The following is a 10,467-nucleotide window of genomic DNA, read 5'->3' on the forward strand; positions in this document are numbered from 1 at the left end:
GAAGAGAAGAGCCTTTCCCTAAATGTCATGCTATATAGGGAGGGGTAGTGTAATGCCTGCATCTCCTCTTTTACGACAATTGAACATGATTGGTGTTAAATTCAGTGCTGAATCACTTGACTTTCTGGAAATTATGTCAGAAATGTGGCAATCATCAATGACAGCGATGATTATAGGATAGCCTATAAAGTTCCTTATAAAAATGTATTGTAAAAATGTTCTAAATTGCTTTCATATTATATTTGCGATGTATGTGTACATCAAAACTTGACAAACTTAAATGCCATGCATGTTATTTTGTTAGTTTTTGTCTTAATAATAGAGCAGTACTGATTGTTTTGAGATTCTGATTCAAAAAGGACAATGGGACCCTGGACCACGACGTGTCCATGACTGGCCACTGACCAGAGCGGTGAACTTCTGTCATTCACTACGTCTGCTTAAAACAAGATTGTAAAAAAAAAAGAAAAGAATTGTAGTATTAGAAGTTTAATAACAAAATTTTAAATGCATTCCACATTTTCTAAAAAAATAATGTTATATAATAATGTTTATAAAGGTATTGACATTTGTGACTTCATTACATGGTTATTATTATTGTTGCTGCCAGACATCTGACATTTGTAAAATAGCCTAATGTTTTTTTTAAATAATATAAAATTTGTGTTATATAATTGGATTGATACTGATATTGATTAGACATATAGGCTTATGGAGACTTAATTAAGCAAACGTGGGTATTCACATTTGACTATTTATTTAATTTAATTTGACTATTTATAAGCAAAAACATAGTCTAGCAGATTTGAGCATGTACTGTCCCATATTAAAAAAAAATCTACAAATTTATAAACAATTTGGCGCAAGAAGCACTAAAATACGTGGCATTCCCCTTTCAATTAAAATTGCTTCTGATGTAGATAGGGAGCATGTGCAATGTACACGGGCTCCCTTTAGTTTAGAGCAAAGGTTGATGAAAACGTATATATATATATATATATATATATATATATATATATATATATATATATATATATATATATATATATATATATATATATATAATTTTATTTTTATTTACTTATGTAAATAAAACTTTATCTTTAATTAGGTTTAGTTTTGGAGATTTAAAGACAAAATCTCAAAATCTATCAATCTAAATAACAACAAGGTATGCACCAAGCTTCATGTTTGTGTATCCTTAAACACGTTTACACACACAGTTTTCTACTGACCTCTATGGGAATCTAGCTTGTATTCTTTTAGATGCCAGTTCTGTGCTTGTAAATTTTGACAAAATGTCAAAATGTCATGTGGTGCGACCACTGCAGTTTGTTTTCCACTTTGTTAAATGTCCCAGATTGGCAGTTTGTGCTTTTATATTCAATTTACTGTCTCTGCAAAATGAGAAAAACGCTCATAAAAATTTTGAGTATGTCATTTTAGTTTGGTAATTGTGCATTTATTAATTATATATTATATATTTATTATAGAACTATTTGAATCTATTTGACCAGATTCTACTGCCAAGAAAAGTGAAACGAAAAAAGTGCAGTCAAGCACATACTCCTGAGATTTTCCACTGTAAGGAAGATGTTTATGATTTCATCTCCGAACCTGAGCCAGCAAGCACTCTAAAACACCTCTCACAAACACTACGGCACTTTTATGCAACGCGTCATGTTCTCATGTAGTGAAAATACATGACAGTAATTAAGCAAAAGTCTGAGAGTTGAACTGTTGCCACTATTGCCAGACAACAAATACTGTTTTTTGGCTCTTTAATTTGTCATGACAGCTTGCTGCAGCACCTCAGTTCAAGCGGCAGGTGAACCAATCATTTCTTATAAAATAAACATGAATAAACATCAGAAGGCCTTTAGATTTGTAATGCTAATGCTTCGTGGGTTTTAGTGTATAGGCTACCTATAAACTGTGGTTTAACACTTATTATGAGCGTAAAGAAAAACATGTACAGCTATTAATGGTAGTAATAATGAAAAGCATTAAAAACTGATTTCAACTATGGTAATGTTTCAGATAGCTACAATTGGAACGGACGTAAAACATGAAATATAGGTATTACTGAAAAGATAATGTGTTTAAGTAATTACAATTATCTAAACTATTAGATAATAACTATTATTAGATAATAACTATTATCCCCAAGCACTTTTATTTATATTTATAGATATGTAGTCAGACTTAATAAACTACTTAGACTTGTCTTAGAGTTATTCGTCTATTTTTTTCCCTTAAATGCGGCTAAAACCAGTCCTTAAGATAGTCTTAACAAAGAGGCTAAGTTCATGCAACCGGCCCCCAATTCACAACCTGTAAATATCAGAGTATCATATGATCATTTTAGTTTCAATATTATCTTTAAAAGGTGAAAATATCTCTCGCCTAGATCGTAGTAGTGACAGATGGATATCAACCGATTCTTTGTGGCTCAGTTAAATGGCAAGTGTTGCTCAATGAAGGGGAAACAAACGAGTGTGAAAATCTCTTAAATAGCCGTGAAGAACTCATTTACACTTTAAATGCGTTTTAAAAGCAGCTTTAAGTAGAGGGCGATTCATTGGCCGGCTTAATTTATTCAAAGAAGTGCACATGGCGCTTTGCTGAGAACTCCGGGAAGTTGATCTCCCTCCGTCTGTCAGTGCTAAAGAGCGCGCCGACGTCGCCATTGGGGAACCCCACTAAGCCATTGTATACTTGTGCCTAACGAGGGGTTCATAAGCCTGCGATATAATCCGGCTATAGAAACCCCTTTTAATAAATATCCCATCGCTTCGAATAAATCCTATTTAAAAAGGACCTTTACACCTGCCACAGCAGGCGAGATCGCGGAGAAAAAAGCCTCGACGTCACTGATGTGCGCGCTAAACAAGATCCCGCACGTGACGCGCAGTATAACGCGTATCATTGCCATAAGTATGCTATGTACGTACGGCGATCGAATCAAAAATGACCAATGGTTGTTTTTAATCCGATGACTTGCAGCTGTAAGCTACTGGTTTAGTAATATAAACTGGTTTAGCTCAGTAATCAAGTACCAGAATTAAAATATATCTACATTCTCTAAGTTTCTAACACAGAAGCGGTGCAAGCGCACTGGCATGAGAGCGTGTGATTTATGGTGTTCCTTAACGAGCTTAGACGTCTTCTAAAAGACCTCCTTTTGCGAGCAGGGATTGGTCACACTCGATCTCATTTGCATGAAGATGTCTATAAAGCACCCAGGCGCTGCAGCTCAGCCGAAGCGCGCGCGGAGCCCGGTATGACCGGAGGAGAAGCTGGACAGCCGTCGCTTTAAGTTGTTCCTCGGTTTAAGTTAGCCTGCGTACAGCTGTGAACCTTGACATCATGAGAGGGGCTTTTAGCGGTCGGGTTTTGTGGCATTGGTGGACAGCGCACGTCGCGTTACTGTCTTTCCTGTCCACTTCAGCAGCGGGAATGACCATCAAATATCAGATATACGAAGAGGACGCTCTGTCCACTGTCATCGGAAACCTGGCGACGGACACGGCCTCGAATCTGTCAGATGGCTCTAAGACCGGTTTCAAAATGATGAATCGGTTCAATGCGTCTTTTATTAGACTGCGAGAAAAAGACGGACAGCTAACGATAGGAGAACGAATAGACAGAGAAAAAATATGCAAGCATACGATCCGGTGTCTCATTGCTTTCGACGTTGTGAGTGTCTCGAATGAGAAGTTTAGATTGATTCACGTCGAAGTGGAAGTGAAGGACATCAACGACCACGCTCCGGTGTTCCCCAGGAAGGAGTGCACGCTGGAGATCTCCGAAAATGCAGCGCTCGGCACTAGAGTCCCCTTAGACGTCGCCGCGGACGAGGACGTGGGCTCCAACTACATACAGAGCTACCAAATATCAGTGAACAGCCACTTTACCATCGACGTGCTGAGCAGAGCTGATGGGGTTAAATATGCAGAGTTGGTGCTGCTGAAAGAATTAGACAGGGAGACGCACGCCTCCTATGTTTTGGAGCTCGATGCAACGGACGGAGGAAATCCACCGAGGTCCAGCAGCACGAAAATCAACATCAAAGTAAAAGACTTCAATGACAACAGTCCCGTGTTCGACCGGAACGGTTTTTCGGTCGATGTACTGGAGGACGCACCGGTGGGATTCTTGCTCGTGGACTTCAACGCGGTGGACCCCGACGAGGGTTTGAATGGGGAGGTCGTGTACGGCTTCGGGAATCAAGTGCCTTCGGAGATCCGCCAGCATTTCAGCGTTGACCGAAAATCCGGGCGGCTGACCCTCGAGAGCCCGTTAGATTTCGAGAGCAAGAAAACCTACGAGTTCGATGTACAGGCATCCGACCTGGGTCCTAACCCGATCCCGTCCGTCTGCAAAGTGGTTGTTCAAGTGCAGGACGTGAACGACAACGCACCGGAAATCGCGATCACCCCCATGACCTCAGTCACCGCGGGGATAGCGTACATCACGGAGGCTGCTGCTAAAGAGAGCTTCGTGGCTCTGGTCAGCATCTCGGACAAGGACTCGGGCGCTAACGGAGACATCCACTGTACCCTCTATGGGCACAATCACTTCAAACTCCAGCAGGCCTACGAGGACAGCTTTATGATTGTAACGACGTCTTCGCTGGACAGAGAAAAGATTTCAGAGTATAACCTGACTGTTGTAGCCGAGGACCTGGGATCGCCTCCGTTCAGAACAGTTAAGCAGTATACTATAAGACTGAGTGATGAGAACGACAACGCTCCTGTGTTCAGCAAACCGGTCTTTGAGGTCTCCTTGATGGAGAACAACGCTCCGGGGGCATACATCACTACTTTGGTGGCCAGAGACCTTGACTTGGGGCAAAATAGCAAAATCACCTATAAGCTCATGGATGACAACATCATAGGCTCTCCGGTGTCGAGCTTCGTCTCTCTAGACCCCTCTTCTGGCTCTCTGTACGCGCTCAGAACTTTTAATTTCGAGGTCCTCAAACAGCTGCAGCTGCGCGTTCAAGCGAGCGACGGGGGCGCGCCGCCGCTCCGAAGCAGCGCCGTCGTTCATCTTAAAATAGTCGATCAGAACGACAACGCTCCGTCCATCACGCAGCCCGCGCCGATCAACGGTTCCGCGGAGGTCCTGCTGCCCAAAGACGCGCCCTCGGGCTCCGTTATAACGCAGGTGCGTGCCAGGGACGCCGACGAAGGCGTCAACGCGGAACTGTCGTTCGGCATCTCCGGAGCTGTCGCCTCCGAGTTCTCCATAAACAGCGCCACCGGAGAAGTTCATCTGAATCGTGAACTCAGCCGCGACTTTTACGAAAACCCGAGAATAACGGTAACCGTCAGCGACAACGGGAGACCTTCCCTGACCGCGACGGTCACGATCCACTTCTTGATAGCGGCGTCTCTCCCGAGTGGACGCAGGCGCAATGTGTTCGCGCACAAAACAGTCGAAGAGACCCAGGAGGGGGATCACTCGCTCATTATAATAGTCGTGCTGGCGGGAAGCTGCGCGTTTCTGTTTTTAGCCATTATCATAATAGCGTCCACTTGTAATAAGCGGAAGGCGGACAGTCGCGGCCATTCTGGAAAGGAGGACGGCGTTCAGGGCAAGGGAAACCACATCGACCCGCTTATTTCGGTTCACAGTGACATCGTTTTCGATATCCACCCTTACTCGAGCGCCACGACTTTTCCCGGCTTGATCCAGAGAGGCAGCTCTGAGGACAGCGCGCGCGTCTCTGAAGATGGCCCGCGTGACCCGGAGGACGAGGTAAGCCCGGCGCCCTACAACGCCAGCTCTGCTTTCCACCTCGCCGGTCCTAATCAAATATCGTGCTTTATCTCAATAGGGGTTTTCCGCTGTGCCTAGCTACGGCAAAGACGCGATGAGACAAATGAAAATTTGGAAAGGCACCTCGTACGCGACCATATCAGCTCGAGAGCCTCACAGCGGAAAGGACAGCGGGGTCGGAGACAGCGACTACAACGACAGCGATTCAGATACAAGCGGCGACGGCTTGAGGAAAGACGAGCATCAGAGCAGCAGTCAGGATGGTAGGTCGAAACCAGGACTTTTTAACATTTTTAAAATGACCTTTAATGTGCAAAGGTTTCTATTGTGCATGGATATTTATCACTGTGGGATTTAATATTTATATATATATATATATATATATATATATATATATATATATATATATATATATATATATATATATATTTATATTTTATTTTATTTATAAGTTTAGTGTGGAAAATGCTTTTTATATATATATATATATATATATATATATATATATATATATATATATATATATATATATATATAGGCTACATAAGTTATAAGAACACAGCAAATACAGCAGTCTCTATTAGAAATGTGTTTTTATAAAAAAAGGCATTTGTCATTACACCTCTACTCATAGCGTCTGTTTTAAAAGACCCAAAAGGGTTATACTTATCAATAATGATATTCTTTTGTTTTTTTTCTCAAGGTCTCTGGGCATGTACAAGTGAGTGTAAGATTTTGGGCCACTCCGATCACTGCTGGAGCCCGACCGCTTCCAGGACCGACTGCAGTCTAACACGCTCATTCGCCAAGTCAGGTTCACCTCCACAAGACGCTCTCAGGAGAGAAAACTACAACCAAGCTCACATTCCAAAAACTGTGGGACTACAGAGCGTCTGTGAGAAAGTATTACGTAGAGAATACGACTATATATAAACAGTTCATTTCACAAACCTCTAACATGATTTCAATACCCTTCTAAAATGAACCAAACCAGCTAAGATGTTCACACAGCCGGCTGATCTTGCAGAGAATAATTATTTAAGCCTTTTTGTACATACTGAACATATTTTTATAATGCAACAGATTTTTTTGAAGATGATATATTTTGATTAAATTATATAGCCTACTTGATTTTAAAATAATGTTGATTTGGTTTTTCACTGTTCAGAATAGTTGTTAATCAAGCAGTGTGTTCATGTATTTATTCGTATAATGTCTCTGTAATGTTTGTGTTGCACTTGTCTTTTAATTATTCACATTTTTCAATTTGCAGAAGGCAATTCACTTTGGGGGTGAAAAATGTGTTAAATGTGCAGTCAAAGCTGAAGATGTACTGATTACTTGTAAATAAAAATGGTTTTTAAAGTCCGTAACTGATTTCAGACCTGCCAATATGGAAGGCCATCCCTGACATAATTATTAATAAACGCACAAAGAAATGTAATAAAGAAAAGCATAAATAAATATACAAATAAAAGTTAAAAAAACAAAATACATAATATTATTTCCTTATGTATTTTGCCCCCCACATTTTTTTTATTTCTACATTTCCACTTTTATTTATTTTCACATCTGTGTATATGTTTATGTATTTCTACATGTATTTATTTAAATGTTAATGAGGAATAGCGATCGAGGGATAAACTTTAAGGTAACAGCGACACCTAGTGGTGCCCGAAGCAGTCACAGGATAGACCCTAACATGGACTATTGCGAGAAGTTTCATGCTTTTATGAAACACAAATATCAAATATCACCTCAAATTTTGCACATATCACCTCGACTATACAAAGAAATCTGTGAAATGCTTACAGATCATTAAATGTTTATTTAACTGAAATAGAAACACTGAATTAGTGTACCCTTTAGAGCGGTTGATCTAATTATTTTAGGAGTTTACCTCGTACATGCACTTCTACAAATACACGTTAGATTTAAACACACATTTTGTCCTTAAGCTCTAGAGCAGACTCTGAACATTCAATCCAGAATGATATTTACTTCCTATCATTCATGGATTTATTATTCATGTCATTCTCGGTAATTTACCAGTAATACTGTTGGGTGCTGGATGTAGATAATTGCCGCTTGTGCCTTTATTAAATATGACTTCTTTGTCCGGTTGTAATATTTCCTATTGTGAGTAAAAGTAAACAGCTTTGTTCTGTACCGTGCACTTGGACTTAGACAACTATTAATAAACACTGACCGTATACCATAACAGGCATAATAGTGGATAATTCTGCCAGTAAACAAAATATTAAAGTTCTTTTGAAGACTGCACAGTCCTAGTCTGACCGAGATCTAGTGTGCAACAGGAAAAGCTCTTTCTGTTCATTCAATATTAAACCAGAACGTGATGTGGCTTTTACTTCGCCGGTTATTTTTAGTCTCTCAGTTATCAGGCAATAGTTAAATCAAATGCAATTTATAAAACTGTGTTATTTTTTATAAAGAATGTTAATGAATCACAGTTATGAAAAACATGTAAGACTGAAGCCAGACAAGCATTGGAGACAAGCATCTGCCGCTTCACACACGTAACACGGATAGCACATACATGCATAGCCTACAAACATACACCTTGGAGCAATCTTATCGCTTTAATGAGAATAAAATAAAAGCCAGTCATTTAATCAGTTGGTACTGACGTTAACATCAATCACAAAATGAACCCAGAAACGGTCAATAGCAAACAAACCATAAAACCAGAAAGAGAAATCAGTGTTCTTCTTTCATTTCACAATACTTATTATAATAAACCAATCACACCAGAGAAGCATTAACTAATTTAACATGAACATTAACTACTACGTGTGCTGTGTGTTTTCAGGATAAAACATCTGTGACTTGACAAAGACAACGACAAAGTCAAGCCGCAGTTCATCTGTATGATGTGATGGATGACGGCTGAGAAACGGCGTTAGAAACGGTTCAGACTTACTGTCGCTATGTAGATACGCAGCAGCCTGGAGTCCTCTTCACGCGGAACGATAACGTTCTTGTTGAGAGAATAAGCACGCAGCGCTCAAGCACTCCCACTAAAACGCTTCACGTTAGACCAATCTTACGTGAATTATTCAGTTCTTTGTGAGCCGGGGAAGAAAATGTTGATAAATCATAGATGAGGCCTTCATGTTTGCAGGATGTTTTGAAAGAATACAATCAGTGCTGGCGGGCTGGCTGAGAACAGACACATTTAATAAAAAAATATTCCCTTAAAAGTCTCTTCTGTGATCTGTCGTGTGATACGTGGCTGTTATAACTTCTCATTTTACATTAGCCTGGCCTACATTAAATTGCTGTCACCACGGTTAGATTTTTGTTTACACGACCGACTTGTTAAACCATGAGTAATCAATTTCCACTATATTTTATTTCTTGATGCTACTGGAGGGCCGGCACACTTCAAGTCGATGTTCGGTTTAGTTACTGTAATAATTTCATCTGATTTATGCTGTAGGCTAGACGCTCCTCTTTAGTCTTTGACTGTTTTTGAGCTGTTTCTATGGGATGGTGTGGACTGGATATAGTTTAGTTCGGATTGTGTTGTTATCTTACGCTGTGGGGCCCCCTGCTGGACATAAAACACATCGACATTGACTATGAACGACACTTAAAACTGTCACTGCTTATGCTTTAGTCTTGCGTATTGCATATAAATAAGCTCTTCTGTCAAGCACTTCTCTTTAGATTACTACTGAATGACTCAGTGCTTCTATGTTGTGATTCTTATCTTTGAAAACCAAACCGATTGCTAGTTACTGTGCTTGCAGGAATATCGCATTTAAACACAATAGCAATTATATAGTTAAGCAGACCTTTATTACACGATTTAATTTAAGACGGTGTATATTTATTCAGGGCCAAACACAAACTGATTGCATACTGGTAATATATGATACACAACATGAGCATTCAAACAAGTTATCTACATTAACTTCTGCGTGAGTTATTCCTATAATGTTTTTAAAAAAAAAAAAAAAAAAAAAAAAAAATATATATATATATATATATATATATATATATATATATATATATATATATATATATATATATATATATATATATATATATATATGAACTAGCACTTTAAGCGCCAGAGAAAGAGGTGTTAAGCTATAGTTTGATATTTAGAGTAATACAAATTAAAGTGCCTTTGAGGGTAAATGGTTCTCTGTTGAAACACCATTACCATGGCAACTTAAGAGCCAAAAGAGAGACCACCATAAAAGTCAGGCGGTGGGAAAGGCCAGCTTTAGCCAGAACTTTTTTATGCGTCTTTAAGGAATGACCAGCAGGGGGCGTTCCAGCAGAGGACACGTTTATAAAGAACATTTTGACAAAAAGTGTTGAGCTTTAGAGCTTTAATGTGTAAAGAAGATGGTACATAATGTGATATTTTTGTTCTGTCCAATCTTTTGCAGTTATCTGGGTGATTCTGGGATTCTTTATTTCTGTTTGTATCGCTATGCTTTATTTGCATGCTCTCTTTCTCTCTCTCTCTCTCTCTCTCTCTCTCTCTCTCTCTCTCTCTCTCTCTCTCTCACACACACACACACACACACACACACACACAACTAAACACTAGGTGTGGTTCAACTCAACTGTGGTTAAAAAAACCTACCTTTGTCAAAAACCTACCATGCTAAAGAAATAAGCACTCCATACACGCACACA

At 39.6% G+C, this 10,467-nt stretch overlaps 1 protein-coding gene across 1 annotated transcript; it reads left to right on the forward strand.

Annotated features, from left to right (window-relative positions):
• The first annotated feature begins 1,184 nt into the window (after positions 1 to 1,184).
• On the forward strand, positions 1,185 to 8,715 carry LOC122346953 (protocadherin-8-like). The gene is made up of 3 exons (XM_043241916.1): positions 1,185 to 5,766; positions 5,846 to 6,050; positions 6,491 to 8,715. The coding sequence occupies exons 1-3, from the start codon at positions 3,370 to 3,372 to the stop codon at positions 6,718 to 6,720; spliced, it is 2,832 nt and encodes a 943-aa protein (XP_043097851.1). The 5' UTR covers positions 1,185 to 3,369; the 3' UTR covers positions 6,721 to 8,715.
• Positions 8,716 to 10,467: the final 1,752 nt, after the last annotated feature.

Source organism: Puntigrus tetrazona, chromosome 1 (assembly GCF_018831695.1).
Source record: "Puntigrus tetrazona isolate hp1 chromosome 1, ASM1883169v1, whole genome shotgun sequence".
NCBI classification, from domain to species: domain Eukaryota; kingdom Metazoa; phylum Chordata; class Actinopteri; order Cypriniformes; family Cyprinidae; genus Puntigrus; species Puntigrus tetrazona.